The 20,663-nt window shown below is 44.6% G+C and overlaps 1 protein-coding gene across 1 annotated transcript in view; it reads right to left on the minus strand.

Annotated features, from left to right (window-relative positions):
- ZCCHC24 (zinc finger CCHC-type containing 24) overlaps positions 1-724 on the minus strand; it is a 148,813-nt gene extending 148,089 nt beyond the window's left edge. The window contains exon 1 of the mRNA XM_066620232.1: positions 438-724. Coding sequence (XP_066476329.1) covers positions 438-680 — 243 coding nt within the window. The 5' untranslated portion in view covers positions 681-724. The remainder of the gene's footprint in view (positions 1-437) is intronic.
- Positions 725-20,663: the final 19,939 nt, after the last annotated feature.

Raw genomic sequence — 20,663 nt, forward strand, 5'->3', positions numbered from 1 at the left:
CTCAATTCCAAAGTGCTGCTCTTTTAAGCAAACGATTCAACAGGAATGAGATCAAAACCATCTTGAGGATGAAAAACTATGGGAGGAAAGGGGGGGAACCCTGGAAAAGCATCATGGCGGTTAGCTGAACTGGGCAAAAGTTTTCCAAGTGAACTTTCTGCAGACTTGCTCTCTCTCTTTCTCTCTTTTCCTGCAGGCGACGATCGCTGGGCTTTTCCGTTCCCCTGGCACGACTGAGCAATGGATAGCCCTCTCAGTTGCACTTCACAGGTCAAAATCTGCCAGTGGAAGGTGGCATATCTGCCAATCTGAGGGGAGGGGAAGGGGGGGCTCAACTGGGTGGTAGATTAGAAGAAGTTCTACAGGCTATGCCCAGTGGACGCAACAGGCAGGGGTGACGTATTAATGATGCTGATGATGCAAAACAAGGCACTCACCTCGTTCCTCTGGAGCTGGAAGAAGCTGCTGAGATAGCTGGAGTTGAGGGACGAGCCCAGCTCGGTGGTGTTCTTGCTGGGGTAGTTCAGCTCCGGGTGTTGGGAGGAGGAAGGCTCCGGTCGGAAGGCATCAAAGGCGCTGGCCTGGTGCGTGTCTTGCAAGGAGAGATAGACCCAGTTGAGAAGCTGGGCAGGCTGGTAGACGGAGGCAGCGCTGGTGTCGATGGCTGACAACAGGCTCATCCTTGCCCCCGCAAAGCTGCCCGCTGGGTTTGGTTCCCCCCTCCCTCCTCCTCCTCGGAAAGTGCCTCTCGAGCAGGGGATCGACTTTCCCCCAGCCTGTTTGGGGGCTGTTTTCCTACCCCACCGCTTTCTCGTGGGCCCCTGCAAGAGGGAGGGGGGTTCCTCGGCTTCCTAAGCCTGGCCAGCCCTGAAAACCTTTCTCTTGCTCCCTTTCCTAAGGCGCCCTGAGCCCTCCCAGCTCCAGCAGACCGTCCACCCCCAGCATAGCTGCTGATCTGCTGCTACTGTAGCAAAGTTAGTAGGAAACTTTCTTTGGCTTCTCACTCCCCCCTCCCTCTCCTCTCCTCTCCTCTCGCGCTCTCTCTCCCCTTTGGTGGCTGATCCGCTATCTGTCTTTATTCTCACTCCCTTATTCTCGCCTTTGGAAGGCGGCGCTCATTTGGTTATTCAGCAGCCACAGCCCCAGTCCCTTGCAAATGTAGCACCGAGGGAGGGAGAAGCAGAAGCCCATTGGCTCCCGAAAGTTCCCTGCAGCTACCCACTTTGCATATGAATGAAGTTGTGGGCCAATCGCAAGAAGGGCCCCTCCCCGTCTCCCTTTTCCCCGTGGCGAGTGCAGAACACAGTCACCGCCTCTGTTAGCAACAGGGCGCGCTGAGTTTAGTACGTGTCTGGAGTGGCGAGGACATCGAAGAGCTTCTTGGTGGGTCACACCACAGTGCAGCATCCTGTTTCCTGCAGTGGCCAAACTGATGCCTTTGGGGAACCGTCAGGCATACCTTCCACACTCACTTCCTTCATGGCTAGACTATTGTTTTTTGTGGCTGATCCAGGGCCCAGTCCTATCCAACTTTCCAGCACTGGTGCAGCTACAATGCAGCCCCAAGGTAAAGGAACAAATGTTCCCAACCCTTAAGGAAGCCCCTGTGACTGCCTCCCCACCACAGGATGCAGTTGCATGCCCCATTGGCACAGCTGTACCAGCTCTGGAAAATTGGATAGGATCAGGCCCTTACTCCCAGGACCTAGAGTCCAATCCTGAGCTCAGTGTTCTGGTTTTCCGCCGGAGCACATTGTTGCAAACGTGCCATAAGGCACGTCTGTGACGCTTACTGCCGGGCCAGCACCCTTGCTAGCTGGTCTAGTGCCAGGCGGGTGCCCATCCTCTGCTGTCTCGGCACGGTAAGCGGGGGTGAGGAAGGGGCATTCCGGGAAGGCGGAGAAAGGGTGGGAGGGAGGGTCCCATGGAGCTCCGCCCCAACGGATCCAAGGTGTTCGCGTGGGGCTCGGCACCCTACACAAACACCTTTACCATACCGTAAATTGAGTAGCCCCATTGCGGGGTTGCTTCCCTTACTTGGGAGAAAGGACAAAAGTCCCCTCCTCCTGAGGTGCCACCCATGGCAGGCTGAGGCACACAGGATGCAGCGGGAGCCATTCTCGGCATCACTGCAGCCTTGTGCCCTGGGCAGCTCAGGATTGGGTTGCCCCTCCATAGGATTTCAGCCTGGGGGCCCAATCCTATCTAATTATCTGGTGTGCTCCCTGGGGCATTTGGTGGGCCGCTGTGAGATACAGGAAGCTGGACTAGATGGGCCTATGGCCTGATCCAGTGGGGCTGTTCTTATGTTCTTATGTTCTTAATTTTCCAGTGGTGTTGTAGCTGTGCCACTGGGGCATGCACTGCATCCTGTGGTGGGGAGGCAATCACAGAGGTCTCCTTAAGGTATGGGAACATTTGTTTCCTTATCTTGGGGGGATATTGTGGCTACACCGGTGCTGGAAAATTGGATAGGTTTGGGCCCTAAGGGTGCAATCCTAACCCACTTTCCAGCACCGACATAAGTGTAATGCAACTTTGATGTAAGGAAACAAACATTGTCCTACCTGGAGGAGCCCTCTGTGACTTTTCCCCCAACTGTAGGTTGCAGCACCTGCCCCACTGGCACAGCTATACCAGTGCTGGAAAGATGGTTAGGATTGTGCCCTAAGTCCTTCTGACTATAATGGAACTTGTTTCTGAGTAGACATGCATAGAATTGGGCTCTTACACTTTTTTCTCCCAGGGCCAAACTAGACACGATCAACTAGCTGTGTGAATGTATCTCTCATTAATCTGTGTTTTTTTCACATGGGGGGAGGACACACTGTGTTGCAGATGCCATTTTTCCCATGCTATTTCCCAGATAAAAAGCTCCTCTCCTGTAACTAGGCTGTGTTTGCCCCTGTGGGAAAAATTATTATTCTTACTATGGCAGATAGATTCTCAGAGAAGCAGTTTTCATCAGGAAAATGGTGCTGGGGCAGGGAGAGGGGCTGTAATAGACCTTGGGCTGCATTGCAAGACCCTCCACCGTGGCTGCTATTCGAAAGCAGTTTTAAAAGCATCTTCAGTGTACTGCCTCTGATTTGAGATGTTTCAGACCCCATTGATTAAAGATCAATAAGTCACTGGGCCCTGATGGCATCCACCCAAGAGTTATTAAGGAACTGAAGAATGAAGTTGCTGATCTCTTGACTAAGATATGCAACTTGTCCCTCAAAACGGCCACGGTGCCAGAGGATTGGAGGATAGCAAATGTCACGCCAATCTTTAAAAATGGAAAGAGGGGGGACCCGGGAAACTATAGGCCGGTCAGCCTAACATCTATACCGGGTAAGATGGTGGAATGCCTCATCAAAGATAGGATCTCAAAACACATAGATGAACAGGCCTTGCTGAGGGAGAATCAGCATGGCTTCTGTAAGGGTACGTCTTGCCTCACAAACCTTTTAGAATTCTTTGAAAAGGTCAACAGGCATGTGGATGCGGGAGAACCCGTGGACATTATATATCTGGACTTTCAGAAGGCGTTTGACACGGTCCCTCACCAAAGGCTATTAAAAAAACTCCACAGGGAATTAGAGGACAGGTCCTCTCATGGATTGAGACCTGGTTGAAGACCAGGAAACAGAGAGTGGGTGTCAATGGGCAATTTTCACAATGGAGAGAGGTGAAAAGCGGTGTGCCCCAAGGATCTGTCCTGCAACCAGTGCTTTTCAACCTCTTCATAAATGCTTGGAGACAGGGTTGAGCAGTGAGGTGGCAAAGTTTGCGGACGACACCAAACTTTTCCGAGTGGTGAAGACCACTCGTGAGGAGGTCCAGAAGGATCTCTCCAAACTGGCAGAATGGGCAGCAAAATGGCAGATGCGCTTCAATGTCAGTAAGTGTAAAGTCATGCACATTGGGGCAAAAAATCAAAACTTTAGATATAGGCTGATGGGTTCTGAGCTGTCTGTGACAGATCAGGAGAGAGATCTTGGGGTGGTGGTGGACAAGTCGATGAAAGTGTCGACCCAATGTGCGGCGGCAGTGAAGAAGGCCAATTCTATGCTTGGGATCATTAGAAAAGGTATTGAGAACAAAATGGCTAATATTATAATGCCGTTGTACAAATCGATGGTAAGGCAACACCTAGAGTATTGTGTCCAGTTTTGGTTGCCGCATCTCAAAAAAGACATAGTGGAAATGGAAAAGGTGCAAAAGAGAGCGACTAAGATGATTACGGGGCTGGGGCACCTTCCTTATGAGGAAAGGCTATGGCTTTTGGGCCTCTTCAGCCTAGAAAAGAGACGCCTGAGGGGGGACATGATTGAGACATACAAAATTATGCAGGGGATGGACAGAGTGGATAGAGAGATGCTCTTTACACTCCCACATAACACTAGAACCAGGGAAGATCCACTAAAATTGAGTGTTGGGAGAGTTAGGACAGACAAAAGAAAATGTTTCTTTACTCAGCATGTGGTTGGTCTGTGGAACTCCTTGCCACAGGATGTGGTGATGGCATCTGGCCTGGACGTCTTTAAAAGGGGATTGGACAAGTTTCTGGAGGATAAATCCATTACGGGTTACAAGCCATGATGTGTATGTGAACCTCCTGATTTTAGAAATGGGCTATGTCAGAATGTCAGATGCAAGGGAGGGCACCAGGATGAGGTCTCTTGTTATCTGGTATGCTCCCTGGGGCATTTGGTGGGCTGCTGTGAGATACAGGAAGCTGGACGAGATGGGCCTATGGCCTGATCCAGTGGGGCTGTTCTTATGTTCTTATGACCATTGCTGACCTTTTAGGTAATTGGCTTCATTTCTGATATCTTTCATCTCCAGCGCGACATCAAACCATGACTGGCTAATCTGTGGCAGGATTCTGTCCTGGGGAACATTGGTACTGGTTAGAGCAGGGTACTGTCAAATATAAGGCCTGTGGGCCAAATGCGGCCCCCCCAGAAACAATTTTAATAATAATAATAATAGTAATAATACAGGTATTTATATACCGCCTTTCTTGGTCTTTATTCAAGACTTTATTCAAGGTGGTTTACATAGGCAGGCTTATTAAATCCCCGTAGGGATTTTTACAATTTGAAAGAATGTTCTATCTTACAAGAACCACAACATTCAGGTGTTACTTTCTTGATCTGGCTTCACATTCTGGCCTCCATCCCCCCACGCTCAGAGCAGATGGAATAACTTGGCTCAGCTTGTCAGCTGCTTCAAGGTCACACGGTGCCCGGTGGCCTCGAACTGGCGACCTTCGATGTTATCTTCAGGCAAATGGAGGCTCTACCCTCTAGACCAGACCTCCTGCCCAATTTATCCAGCCCCCATTATAATTGGACTCTCACAGCTTGATAATTGAGTTCTGTCATATCTTGAACATATGAACATTTTTGCACATGAAGATTTACACATTTACTCTTCTGTTATTTGCAGCTATGAGTTTCTACGTGAGAACAAAGTCCTTATTTCTGACCTTCATCTGCTTAATGATGTCACTTTCTGCTTAATGATGTCACTTCCAGCCCTCAGCAGGAACCATGAATGCTAACTTCAGCCTTCTGTATGCAATGAGTTTGACATACCTGGGCTAGAGTATCAGGCAAGGACATCGGGTTCACTCCTGCATTTCCTGGCTCCTGCTGCTGCCCTCTTTCTGGCTTAGTAAACTAGAGGCAAAACCACACATGGGCTTGTGGGGCTCCATATGTTCTGAAGCACATTAAAGTGGTGCTCTCTCTCACACACAGTTTGGGCTTGTCTTAGATCGTTTGCCAAAAAGGCCAGCTAATGATGTTTTATCCTTGGCTTGTCAAAGAAAGCAAGAGAAATTTAGCATTAGCTCAAACCAAGCACGGGTATTGGAATGTGAGCCACTAATACAGGATAAGGGAAATGGATAGAAGGGCAATATAAAAAGTGGGCAGCCATGATGAGGTGACAGCTGTCCCACAACACCTGTACAGGCATCACTTTTGTTCTTAGTTTGCTTTTATACTATTATGCAGCTTGAAGCACTCTAGAGCCCAAAGGCGAGTTGTAAGTGAAAGATGTCACCTCTTCCACAAGCTTCCTGTGGCTTTTGGTTGCAATCCTATACACACTTACCAGGGAATAATTGCATGGATTTATGGTACTTACTTCTGAGCAGACCTGCCTAGGATTGTGCTGAAAGTAAGCAAATAAATTATTATTAAGAATATTTATGTGCTGCTTTACAACAAAAAGTTCATAAAGTAATTTACAGTCAGTTCTCTATCTGCGAATCCACTTATCTGCGAGGGGCAGAATTGCCACCTATGCTCATTATCTGCGACTCTGTTCTCATTATTCGCTAATACTGTCTGGATCAGTTAACTGGGTCAGTTAATCTGAAAACTGGGTCAGTTTTCAGCATCAAACGGGCTTTGGTATTGGCCTGTGGAGAATCATTGAACATATTTGTGTCCACTTCCAGACTTGCCACACCATCTTTGGACACCATCTCAGGGACTCAGCTGAACCTTCACAACCCTGGTGATGATGAGGTCTCTGTGGGCCCAATCCTATCCAATTTTCCAGTGCCAGTATAGCTGTGCCAATGGGGAAGGCACTGTGTCCTGTGGGGGGGAGGCAATCTCAGAAGCCTGCTTAAGGTATGGGAACATTTGTTCCCTTACCTCGGGACTGCATTGCAACTGCACTGGTGCTGGAAAGTTAGATAAGATTGGGTCCTGTAAGGCTACCTGAGAACTGCTCTGGGGCTGAGGCAAGCCCAGGGAAGGAGCCAAGAGACGTGAAGGAGGAGGATGGGTGAAGCAACCCCCTCCCCACTGCTGAACTCTGAGGCCTCGTTGTTGGGCTGGCAAACTTCACTGAGTTGAGAGGTAGCCAGCACAAAGAAATTGCCATCGCCAGCATAGAGGATGAAGCATCAGATGATGGAGATATTGATGAGCCATTACCCAGCCTCATAGACTTCAAGTTGATTCAGGTTCATAAAGTTCATATACCTGTGGTTCCCTGACAATGAGAATCTGTCAGGACCCACCAGAAGTGATGTCATGACCAGAAGTTACATCATCAAGCGGGAAAATTTTTTAATAATCCTAGGCTGCAATCCTACCCAGGATTAAGTTGCATTTACAGTCATTGTTAAAAGAATATACATAGTAGCTTGTTAAAAGTACAGGTCTGTAACATTTCCCCAAGTGCAGTCACATACCATGGTAGCATCAAGTTTAATAGATTAAAAATAAAATATTGAAATGAATGAGGACCCACCTGAAATTGGTTTGTGACCCACCTAGTGGGTCCTGACCCACAGTTAGAGAAACACTGTCATAGAGTATATGGTGAAGAGGGCCCCTTGGACCCTACCCCCCTTTTCCCCTTAGGCACCCTAGTGGGATAGCTGTACTGACTCTCTCTCTCTCTCTCTCTCTCTCTCACACACACACACACACACACACACACACACGTGTGTGGGCTACATGGGCTATGTGTGTGTGTGTGTAGCCCATGTAGCCAAAATCCAGCCCAACTTCTGCTATCTGCTTCATGCCCCAGAGGTGTTCAAGCTCCCCTGGAGCTCCTGAGGGCTGCTGTTCCAGCAGAGAGGACAAATCCCAATCAACTCAGCTGGAGAGGTTGAAGTGTGAACTTGTGTTAGTGCTGGGAGAGAGTCTTCTGGCCAATTGTGTTGGGGGGGGGGGTGTCATTGTGCTGTATCAGTGTTGCATCAGGCTACAGATATGATGATGTCATCTGAATGAAACTTATTCAGTTCCCTGCACCAGTTTTATGAGCTTCAGTTTCAGTGACAGCAAAGGGCCACTTTATACACTGAAAGCTTGCTGATTACTTTGTAATATTTTCATTGGTCCTAATTGGTCTTTTGGTTTTAGTGTAATTAATAGATCAACAGTGCCACCTATAATTCCCCCCCTTTTTAAAACAGATACACTCACCTTTTTTGTCATTGTTTATCTAAAAGTATGAAATATGAGTGTAACAAATAGTTCTTTGGACATATTTATTTCTTTATTTATGTATTTGAGAAATTTATATCCTATCTTTCCCATGTCGAGGCAAATGACGAAGGCGGTTTATGCAGCTCTAAATTAAGTCCAAAGTAATATAACAGGTTAGAAGAAAGGACATCAAAAGAAATGGTTAAAAAAAACATTAATTTTAACATTAAACAGTGAAACATAAAACAATGCAAGACTACGTATCATTGAGCCATTGGGGGAACAAATAAGTCCAGGGAAGCAGTCAAGTCACAGCAGTGTTTCAGAGGTGCAGAAGGCCAATATCTACTTTTCAACCAAATACCAGATGAAACAGATATGTTTTGAGCCCTCTCCAAAAAGCCATGAGAGAGGGAGTACTTCCCTGGAAGGGAATTCCACAGTTGTGGTGCCCCTACAGATAAGTCTTGCCCCTGAGCTGCACAGGCAGCACTTGTAGAAGAGCCCCCTTAGATGACCTAAGAATGTATGGAAGGAGGCCGTCTTTCAGATAGCCTGGACCCAAATCATGGAGAGCCTTAAAGGGTAGAACTAGCACCTGGAATTGGGACTGGATGCAAGTGGGCAGCCATTGTAGCTGCTGAAGTAGTGGTCCAGCAAAGTCATATCATCTAGCCCCATTACCACCTGAGCCACCGCATTCTGCACTAATTGCGGTTTCCGAACTGTTTTAGAGGATAACTCCTTACTAAAGTATGGATCACCATGGCCAGGTCCTAATGACTTGAGCATGGTCTCAGTTGGCACAGCAGCCCTAGCTGGGTGAATACATTTATAGCAATTGCTACCACTAGGTTCTCCAGAGGGAGCTGAGAGTTCAGGAGAACTCCCAAGCTGTGCACCCACTCTTGCAGGAGGAGTGCAACTCTGTTCAAAGTGGGTAGAACAGATGATTCAGTACGTGAATTGAGGATTTCCTAACCAGGAGGTCAGGATTTCCAGGAGGACCTCTGTCTTTTCAGGATTCAGTTTTAAGCTATTGGCTTTCATCCAGTCCCCAGAAGCATCCAGACAGTGCCCCAGGACTTCCACAACTTCCTTGGAGCTGGATGGCAAGGAGAAATAGAGTTGGGTGTCATCAGCATATTGGTGACACCCCATTTCAAATCCCCAGATGATCTCCCCCAGTGATTTCATGTACATGTTAAAAAGCATGGGGGATAGGATAGAATCCTGTGGCACCTCAAACTGTCGGGGCCAGGGTGCCAAACAAATGTCTCCCAGCATCACCATCTGGGACCTGTCAGACAAGGAGTGGAATCATCATAGAGCAGTGCCCCCAAGCCCCACTTTGGCCAGTTAACCCAGGAGAATACCATGGTAGATGGTGTCAAAGGCTGCTGAAAGGTCCAGCAGGAACAGCAGGGTTGTTGGAAGGGGTTCAGATAATCCTTCTCATCTAGGAACACCTGGAGCTGGCAGGAACCTCTGCTACCACTCGTTCAATCATCTTCCCTAAGAAAGGAAGATACAGGTACATGTGTCAGAAGCTGGAATTCACTGTGGTTCCACTACATATTTACAGTGGCAAACTTGGATGTATTCCTATGTAGTATATGTAAAATGGTCTAAACATGAGTATGAACTTATGGACCAGAAGAAGGAAAAGCCTGTGTCTACCCTATTTACTTATCTACGTCTACCCTATTTACCTATCTCCCTGCTGAATTTTTAACATCACTAACTGTGCAAATCCCCCTTTTTTAAATTTCTGGAGAAGGTTTTTGCAGACTCATGTGCAAAATGGAAATACTAAATCTTGAAATGCTTTTAGTCTTTTTTCACCATTCTTACAGATTTAATGTGTTCACCCATGATATGACACGACAGATTTGACACAAACAGATGCGCTTTGGGTCTGTTTCTTGTCAGAGCTTGGAGATTCAGAACTTACAAAATGTTTGTCAGCAACACAAATTTGTAAGAGTTTGTGCCAAAAGTCTGTTCTATCCCCGAAAAGAGAAGAAAGGAGTATGTATGATGGTAAGATTTGATATCTCCCTTTTAGACTTTTATAGATAGAGTGGGACATAATTTTTTCAGAGCCAAAATTTAGGGGAAAGAAACCATAATTCATGTGTTTGAGATTATAGACTGGTTGGTATATATGCTAGGGTTAGGCAAATGAAAAATTTAACCCTTCCCCAGCATGAGCAACAACAGAGGCTTGCAGCCCAATCTTATACCCACCCCAGCTCTAATGTAGCTGCACCAAAAATGTTCCTAAGAGGGGATGATGGAATAGCTTGCAGGAAGTAAGTGTAAACATTTTACATGCACTTCCTGGTAGGCTACCCAATCATCAATAGGTCTCCTCAGACATGCACCATCTATTTTGTTGGCGTATGTCAGAGGAGAGAAAAGGGGTGTCAAGATAAGATCCAGTGTGCACCACTGCCACCAGATCCACCCCTCCTGTTTCCTCCCCACTCCTGGTTCCTCCCCCTTCCCTGCCCAGAAATGCCCCTGGTCCTCCCACTCCCTCCCACTCCCTCCCTTCCCACTGCCTGTCTCCACCACTGACTTTCCAGCACTGGATGCTCTAAGAGACTGCTGCCATGTGACCGGCACCACTCACCATTTCTGGCAACAGCCTAGTCATGCGCTATAGAGCATTGCATTTTGTGATGCCATAAGTTGGACTGTGCTGTCAGAACACATGTTCCAGCAGGTCATCCTGATGATAGGACTGGGCTACTAGTTCCACACAGCAGTCTTTTCCTTATGTACTTTGGAAGTGAGCTGCTGAGAGAAACATTAAGTGGAGAACTGTGGCAGAATCCTAGTTACTATTTACACTGGGGTGGGGTTAAAGAATGCTTTGCTTGCATTGGGTTCAGGTAGGTATAGGAAAAGCCAAAGTTGTCAGCTCTTCAGTCTTTGCTCAGTTCAAAATGTAGCCACTGCTAAAATTGTCAGCATGGGATATATACCAAATACAGTAACCTCCAGATTGACTTTTACATTCTGCGGTGTAACTTGCAAACAAGAGCTTTAGGTTCCAATCCTATCCAACTTTCCAGTGCTGGTGTAGCCACAATGCAGCCCTTAGGTAAAGGAACAAATGTTCCAAACCTTTGAGGAGAACTCTGTGACTGCCTCCCCACCATAGGATGCAGTGCATGCCCCAATGGCCTGGCTGTACCAACACAGGAAAATTGGATAGGGTTGGGCCCTAAGGGTGCAATCCTAACCAACTTTTCAGCACAGACTTAGCTGCAATGAAGCCCCCAAGGTAAGGTAACAAACATGCCCTTAGTTTCAGGAGGCAGGATGCAGTGCACAGCACAGCTATGTCAGTGCTGGAAAGTTGGTTAGGATTGTGCCCTTAGTCAGTGTTTCTCAAACTGTGGGTCAAGACCCACCAGTGGGTCAAGAGCCAATTTTTGGTGGGTTGTGAAAAGTTTTTGAAACATTGAAAAAGAAAACTTTGCAAGTACCCTTGCCTGGTTTGCAGCAGAAAATCATTAGGTGGTATGAAGTAATTGTCATACCTCCAAATTAAAATGCAACATTTTCCCATTTTCTTTAGTAATTGGCATGTGTCGATCATGTGTGAACCCAGTTTCAGCTTTTGGTCTGGCCTGAAAGTCCCTAATTGCACATCTTGCTCTAATTCAGCCTTCTGGGTACCCTGGGATGACTGTAAAGGTTTGTGGGAACAGTCCTTGAACTCCATTTCTAGGAAGAGTCTAGCAAATGTCTACACAAACATACTGTATGTGAGGTCTCTAGTAACCTTGGGAGCATAGGACCCTGATTATTATTTATTAATAATTTATTAATTGTTATAAATAATGATTTATTTCTAGATCTCTTTTCTGTCTAGTGAGTAATGATAGATTGCCATCTTTAAAAGTGAGTTCCAGTGCTAAAAAGTTTGGGAAGCACTGCCAAGTCCTGATGAGCTCCCATATCCCATAACATTTTGACCAGGTAGAGTTCTCTAGATACTGTAATTCATCTTGCACGTTCAATCTAAACATTGCCTTGCTGGATCAAACCAAGGTCCATTTAGCCCAGCATTCTGTTTCCAGTTGGGACTGTTTCCAGAAGCAGGGTATGGTCTTCCCCTGTTGTTTATTCCCAGCATCTGATATTCAAAGACACACTCCTCTATTCATGGACTTCCATTTAGCTATCATAACCCATAGCTATGAATTTGTCGAATCCCCTTTAAAATTCATCTAAGCAGATGGTCATCATCACCAGATCTTGTAGCAGTGAATTCCATAAGTTAATTCTTTTTTTTAATTGGAAGCACTTCTTTTTTCCAACTCTCTCAAACAGTTAGATTAATTGAATGAACTGTCCCTGCCTCTCCACAACTTATAGTATTGAGAGAGAGAGAGAGAGAGAGAGAGAGAGAGAGAGTTCCCTCTCTCCATATAATTTTATGAACCTCAATCAGTGTTGTGTTCTCCTTGGTCATCTTAGGTTAAGTCCCAAAAGCCTCCAACACCTCAGCTTTTCCTTGTATGGAAGATGTTCAGCAACCCCCTGGTCATTTTCTTCTAGCTGCAGGTCAGCCTTTGTGGAATGGGGCAACAAGAACTACACACAGTTTATCAGGATCATAAAATTATTTAGCACTTACAATTATATGTGAACACATACTGTTTCCACAAGATTTCACCCAACCTCTAGTGGGACGGATTTAGACATACCTTTGGAAGCAAAAATTCCCACAGTTTTGTTTCTGCTTGGATTGTTACAAGCTTAAGTAACACTCTATCATCTTGTTCCTGCAGTAAAACACTGTGTTATTTAAGGGGCACTTTGAAAAGATTTCCAAGTTTCTTTCTTTTCTTGGTCTTCTGCATAATTTCAGAACCTTTGCTTTGGTACGAGAGATGCATTTAATGGCTTGCATGGGAAAAGAGTCAAGAAAATACTCTTCAGAGAAAACAAAGCTACATATATTTGGGGGGGGGGGGAATGCAGGCCTGAGAATCCACTATAGGAAATACTATTAAGCTATCAGCTATAAACTCAGAAGATGGATGGATGTGTTTCCCATATGTGAGCAGGTTGTTAACTGCCTGCCTATCTGGTTACAGTATTTTACATTGGAGACTGGAAGCCTAAGAGGGTTGGAGCAAAACATGGTGGAGCTTGTAAGAACAGTATACTGCGGAGTACCACACTGCCAAACTTTGGAGACACTATGAATATGCTTGCAATAAAAGGAAGGCAGTCCTGCTGGTAAGGGTCTCCAAGAGGAAACCTCAGCTCTAAGGATCATATATTTTCGTAAAGGTAAAAATGGCTAGATTTATTATCATCTCTACAATAAACAGTGCCGCATTGTAGCACCTTCTGAGGCAGGTCCCAGAAGGTGGTGCTGGGTGACTGCTACTCCATCCCATGGCCTTTAGTGGATGGAATGCTGAGTGCTGCAAGGTTCTATCTTGTTTATCATCTACATGAAACTGCTGGAGGAGGAGAGCTGGGGAGATTTGGACTAGAAAGAGAGTGTCACCAGTATGTAGATGACCCCCAGTTTCATCTCTTGCTCCCATCTGGTCCTGGGGAGGTACTTGGAGGTACTAGTGTTTCTCTAACTGTGGGTCAGGACCAACTAGGTGGGTCACAAACCAATTTCAGGTGGTTCCCCATTCATTTCAATATTTAGTTTTTATTATATATATTAGACTTGATGCTACTATGGTTTGTGACTACATTTGGGGAAATTACAGATCTGTACTTTTAACAGGTTACTATGTATATGCTTTTAACAATGATAGTAAATAGGATTTACTCCTGGGTAAATGTGGATAGGATCGCAGTTGAGGATTGTTAAAAATTTTCCTGCTTGATGACCTCACTTCCAGTCATGACATCACTTCCGATGGGTCCTGACAGATTCTAATTCTAAAAAGTGTGTCCTGGTGCTAAACATTTGAGAACCACTGCTATACTAGCATCTGATATAAGTTTTGGATTGGATGAAGGTGAACAAACCAGAGCTTAATTGGGACAAGATAGAGACATTTAACAAGATACTGTTATCTGAGAGTTTCAGTGACCTAGCAGTAGAGTTACAACATACAGTCTTTTATGGATAATTAGAATAACCTTGCAAAAGGTATGCCTGGTGCCATCACTGCTTGCCTGTTTCAAACAGGCATGCTGTAACCAACAAGGAGGAGACATTCCTTACACCTCTGTAAGTCTCCCACTCCGCAATGGGTCTCCGCAGACCTATGCTAGCGATTTTGCTTGCATGAGGAAAGAGAGCGGGGAGGCTACAGGAAAGGGGGATAGGATTTGATTTTTGCCATCGCTGCTGGATTCACCCCCTCCTGCAGCCTTACCCCATTACGTCCCCTCCTGACCCAGTTTCATCCCCCTCTGCCTCCATTCTGCCCTCCCCCCACTGCCTTGCCAACTGGCTTACCTGCTCAGGTAGGTGGTGGGACAGCAGACAATGCACATGGGAAGGCTCTGGCCTTCCTGTACTGCCAGAAAGCACTTTACTATGTTTTCTGTTTCAGTAGCCAGCGCTGACGGAATGCTCAGATAGGATGGGGCTGTCAGTCTTCTATACTGGAAGTATCAAAGGGAAGAGAATCATTATTTCCACATGTGTTGGGATTTGCCCAGTAGCAAAGAAATTCTGGAATAAAATTTATGAAGCCATTGATTTATCTATTTACCCATTTGGCAATTTTTGTGCTGCCTTTTCTCTTAGAGAATGTTCAAGGCACTTTACAATCGATTGCAGTTGCTGACAGTGCAATGCTATGTATGTCTACTCAGAAATAAATTCCATTTTCAATGGAAAATGGAAAAATCCCACTTTCATGTGAACAGGTTTATAATCAAAGATTGAAGCCTTATAGCCCAATCCTGCGCTCCCAGAACCAAAGGCTGCAGCGGTGCTGAAAATGGCTGCCACTGCATCCTGCATGCTCTGCAGGCTGCGCTGGCAGTTCCTTGGGAGAACAGGACTTTCGTTCCCTTCCCCTGGGTAAGTCAAGTAGCCCCATAATGGGGCTACTCAATTCTACATCGACCCAGGGGTCGGCGTAAAATTTTGAGCCTCCGGGTTGGGTCAGCAACCAGAAACAGAGGCTCAGGTCCCACTTCCCTCCTGCCCTGCTCCCTGCCCTGGCACACCTCTTCCCCGCCCTCTCCCCACCCTCCGTCCAGCTCCCTCTCCCCGGAACACCTCCTCCCCACCTCCCCCCATGCCCTAACCTATCTCTTCGCTGCCCAGCATTCTGTGCGACCCCAGAGCAGCGGAACTCTGGTGTTTGCCTGGTGCTAGCCCAGTGCTGGCCAGCACTGGGCTAGCACCAGCACTCCACCGGTGCTAGAGCCCGCAAACGTGCCTTATGGCATGTTTGCGACAGTGTGTACTGGTGGTGAGCCAGCACACACTGTATAAGAGTGGGTGCACAGATCCTTTATTGTCTATGCAAATTTCTACACAGTACATACCAACAGATTACAATTAGGATTATCAGTTTCCAGAATAAGTTATACAAAACATTTGAGATTAATGTCTGTTCCATCAATAGCCATAGGGCATGATGAATCATATGACTGCACCATCATGGACAACAATGTCATAGAGTGAAACAAGGAAAACTGGAATATATCTGATTTTTTCAAAGCCAAACACCTTTTATTAATTATTGACAAAATATTGCTTGGACATCATCATCATTATATACATAGTAGTGTTGTCCAAAAATATATGCAGATATTGAATGGCACATTGCATTATTATTAACAGTATTTATTAACAGTATTTATATACCGCTTTTCAACTAAAAGTTCACAAAGCGGTTTACAGAGAAAAATCAAATAATCAAATTGCATATAATCATTATAAATTTTACAAAAATAAAAAGAATATACAGTATAGGAAATCATTGTGTACTGCCTCTTTCAGAATCAAACCTAGAAGGCCGCAGAATGAGAAGGCCATTGAGAATCAATTTCAATTTTTAGCAAAAGCCTGTGTGAGTGATTGGTTCATTTGGTTTTGTATACAATTTTTAGCAAAAGCCTGTGTGAGTGGTTGGTTCATTTGGTTTTGTATTCATTTGGTTTTGTATACTGGGCTTTTCCAGTGAGCTGTATGCAATTAATATAATATTATAAGATTAAAAGTAAGACAGTATTGTTCATAGCAAGTTTATAAGTACATTAATACATGTGTGATCAGAAGAGGGCTGGTGTGTGGTGTTGTTCTCACATATCCAACAAAAATGAGAAAGGTCTATGATGATTCATCCATCCTAATCAATCTGTCAGACTTGGGCTGCATGGTTCCTGCAAAAATTGTTGAACGTCAAGCTGCGAGGAGGGATGTGCTCAATCATCCAGGAATCTCTGCACAAATTCTGCCACAACTTACATTCCTGGCAGTCTCACAAAATTGCTTAGACATCTGACATCAAACTATACAGAGACTACAGAGTATCATGTTCCAGGGCTGCCCCACATGCCTGTCATAAATACGTCTGTGTATCACTTTACGACTGCAATGAGAGACTGTGACAGGGGATATAAATAGTGCTTTACAAGCCCCTGCCCCCAGGGTTTGGGGCTCATGTGGATTTTGCAGACCTTAATACAGCCCTTGACCCTCTTCAGCTGACCCACTAGTTCCAGTAATTTGCCTGGAGCAGCATAATAATTTTGCCTTGCTTGGTTGACAATCTCAATACACAGTGAGGATGGAGGAGGTGAGGCAAAACAGGGGCAAGGTAAGGTGGCTGTGGAGGTGATTGTGGGTGCCACCTGTGTCCATCTCTACCTTATGGATGGATTGACCCTGCTACTAGCTATTCCCTTTTCAGTAGGGCTGTGAACGAGGAAGGAGGCAGGGAAGGCAACAAGGGAGTTAACAATGTCAAGAAACATTCTATACACAGTGACATTCCGTCACTTGTTGCTGGTTTTACTATATTATACACAATTTTGAGATAGGGTAAAATTGACATAGGCAATGACCTCTTTGTTCAGCTCAGTACAAGTCTCAGAAGGGAATACATTTCACAATAGCCCTTTTCTAGCAGGGGAGATTCATGAACATAGCCTATGTATGTGCAGAAATGTAAATGTGCAATGGAATGCCCTTATCTATCTATCTATCTATCTATCTATCTATCTATCTATCTATCTATCTATCTATCTATCTATCTATCTATCTATCTATCTATCTATCTATCTTATACTGCCTTTCTCATAGACTCAAGGCAGTTTACATAGGGAGGCTGATCATAATGCCCTCTTTTTTCAAATGTGAATTTTAAAGTAGTATTCTACTACAGTCCACATGGAACTTAATTGATGTATCTGATATGCATCCCCATCTTGGGATATTAGCTGCATGCAACCAAGTGTGACCAGAGTACAGCTGGTCTATGTTATTTTCCATGTGTTTTTCAGTGCAGCCATTCTGAATGTCTTAGGCTCCATGTACAGTCAGGGCTGGCTCTAACTAGACTACTTATGGTCTGCACTGAAATGCTGTATTTAGCAACCTGTATGAATAAAGCAAATTATTATACAGTTGTTCATGCAGCTGCATAACTTACTTGGCTTAAAAAAAAATATTTTGCCTCATTCATTTTTTTTTTTTGTTCCTTATCATAGAATGGGGCAAGAAACTAAGCAGGATATCATGAGCCCACCCCCAAATATTGAAAACCTGATTCAGGCTGCAATCCTAAACACACTTACCTGGGAGTAAGCCCCAATGAACGCAATGGGATTTATTTCTGAGTAGACATGCATAGGCTTGCATTGTCAGCCATTCCCCTGTCTCTGAAGTTTTCAATGGACATTTCTCATACAGAATCTGACTTTTCAGATCCCAGTACTGGTTACCTGATGATATCACTCGACAGATTAGTAAAATGTTAACTGATTTGCAACTCTAGTTTCTGTCATTCCTGGCACCTTCCCCGAGTATCCTGCTCCTTCTTATGCTCCAGCTTTGTCAAAGCTGGGACTGGACCATTTGGAGTGACTGTTTTGCAGAAACTCTGAAGAATTCCATACAAGCTTGTGGTTTACATTCACATTGTGCTTACACTTGCTTTTTAATTTTCTTTTAAAGTGACATTCCTACAAGAATGAAAAATAGCCACTTTAAAGTTGAAACTAGGTTGCCTTTTGGACCCAGCCAGCTGCCTTCATCTGTAAATTCAAACTCTTTCCATGTTTATATCGCGGATGTTAGAAGAGATCAAAAACAATACATTTGTTCCCCTTCCAGTGGATGGAGTGAATTGTGGTGTTTAAGTCAAAATCACCCTCTAGCGCCAAGATGTTTGGAATGAATGCCATTAAGTTGAAGGTAACAAAAACCAAAACTTTTAAACAGTGGCCAGAGAGCTTTAAAATCATTTGGAGTTTGCACGGCCAGGTATGTGCCAGTGGTTTTCAAGTGTCTGTCCAAACCTTGCTGTTCCAAGTCTATACTAATTTAGCATTAGCTTAAACTTTGAAACATATTTTCAATGAAAACCGCTGCGCACAGGCCAACTGTTGATACAGGCTGGATTTCAAGGACTGTTATCTTTGTGAAACACTTTGATAGAAAAAATTCTCCACTATGTGTATAATCCAATGCTTGAAATTGATACTGCACATACGTGCATGAGTATATGTATGCACATTAATAACCAATCCTTTTTTGTCTATCCATATTTTATTGAGATGTAGTAGTCGACAGATGTAGTAGACAGAAAAAGAGAGAGAGAAAGGAGTATTCCAGAGTAAGAACCATGGGGAAAAAGAGCACCCCATATTGAAAAATATAGTTAATCATTAAATTACTATTTAATCTTAAGCATAAAATGGTCCTTGAACAGTGCCAGTAATCAGTACTGGATAATGAAGAAGATGGCTTCAATGTTGAGTTGTTGCTTTAGAAATTGTTCCTGTTTCAAGTGTTGGGAAAAGTTCAGGATTTGTCAATCTTCTATGCTAGGAGTATCAAACATAAGGCCCGAAGGCCACTTGCGGCCCACAAAGGATCATGTGATATTTGGTCTCTCCCATATCTTGAAAATATGATCAGTATTTGCACATTTTCTCTTTTGTCATTTGCAACTAATGAGTTTTTATATGACAGCAAAGTGCTTATTTCTGGCCATCATCTGCTTAATGATACTACGTCCAGATTAATGATGTCACTTCCAGCCCTCAGTAGACTCCGTGAACGCTATTCGGTCTGCTATATGAAATGATTTTAACACTCCTGTGCTACATATTGGAAACTTATTGCTTACAAAATGCAAACAAAATAAGAAGCTGAATGTCATAGTAACAGCAAATCAACACAACTCTAACTACTTGCAAACTTTGTCCCAAAGATACATTTTTTATGTGTCTAAAACCACAATAGCCCCTCCCTTTTCAGTTGCTGTTATGGTAAGGCCAGTTTCTTTTTCATTGTTCAAAAATGTCCCAGGCAACTTTTGTTTAACCAAATTATTTGGAGTCCATGCTGTTCCCCTCCCTTTGCTTACCAAAAGCATAGCTCACAGCCTTCCTGCTCTGAGCAGCTTGTTTCCAATGAACAGAAGTAGCGCATGCTGGGTTCCCAGTGTGCACCAGTTATGTTCATTTGAAACAGAAGCAGTGCAAAGAAGAGGTGCTGCTGTTGGCAAGTATAGGGAAGGGGGGGCCTCTGGGGGGTGTTTGCTCAGCACCTTGGCCATTGAGGTGTGGGGTGCAGCAAGATTTGATTCTATCCCTCATCATGTTTAGCATCTATATGATGCTGCTGGGAAAGGTCATCAGAAGATTTGGGGTAGGGAGCCATCAATATACTGATGACTCCCAGCGCTTTCTCTCCTTTCCACCTGATTCCAAGGGGCCAATCAAGGTCCTTGATTGTTGACTGGAGGCAGTTGGGTAAACAAGCTGAAATTAAATTCGAATACAGCAGAGGTTCTCCTGATCTGGAAGTCCACGATGAAGGTACTGAACTATCATCCTGCTCTGAATGGGGCTGTACTCTCTCTGAAGGACAAGTCCTCAGCTTAGGGGTTCTCCTGGATGCGCAGCTACCATTAAACTTGCTGCTGTTGGTGGAGGTGAGGGGAAAGGCAGCAAGGAACAAAGACCTCTCAGTGGTGGCATTCCAGTTGTAGAACTCCCGTGGAATTAAGAATAGCTCCCTCCTTGGAAACCTTTGGGCAGGACCTTAAGACTTTTTTTTATTCAGGATGGCATTTGATTGCTGACATGATGGAATGGCATTTTAATCAAATGTAATTTTAATTGTTTTATGTGGTCAATTGGGGTTTGCCTTGTTCTTATCATTTTAATTGTTTTTAATTTTTGTTTTTGTTTTAATTGTTATAATTGTTTTTTTAAAAATTTTTATTATTATGGTTACTGCCTTGCTTCATTTTAATTGTTTTTAATATTTTATTGTTGTTGTTTTTAATTCTGTAAGCTGCCATGATTGCCTTTACTGGGAGAAGGCAGGGTATACATTCTTTTTAAATAAATAAAAGGGAAAAGAGTGGTTGAGAAGTGATTTGGAGCTGTGGCACATTTTTTCCCCCTTTCTCCCTCCAGCAGCAGTTCACTGTCACAGTTCCCACCCACTCACTCCTCTGTTTGCCTCCTATCCACTTGATTGCCCACCCACCTTCCTATCACGTCCAT

This window comes from Tiliqua scincoides, chromosome 3 (genome assembly GCF_035046505.1).
Source record: "Tiliqua scincoides isolate rTilSci1 chromosome 3, rTilSci1.hap2, whole genome shotgun sequence".
NCBI lineage: Eukaryota > Metazoa > Chordata > Lepidosauria > Squamata > Scincidae > Tiliqua > Tiliqua scincoides.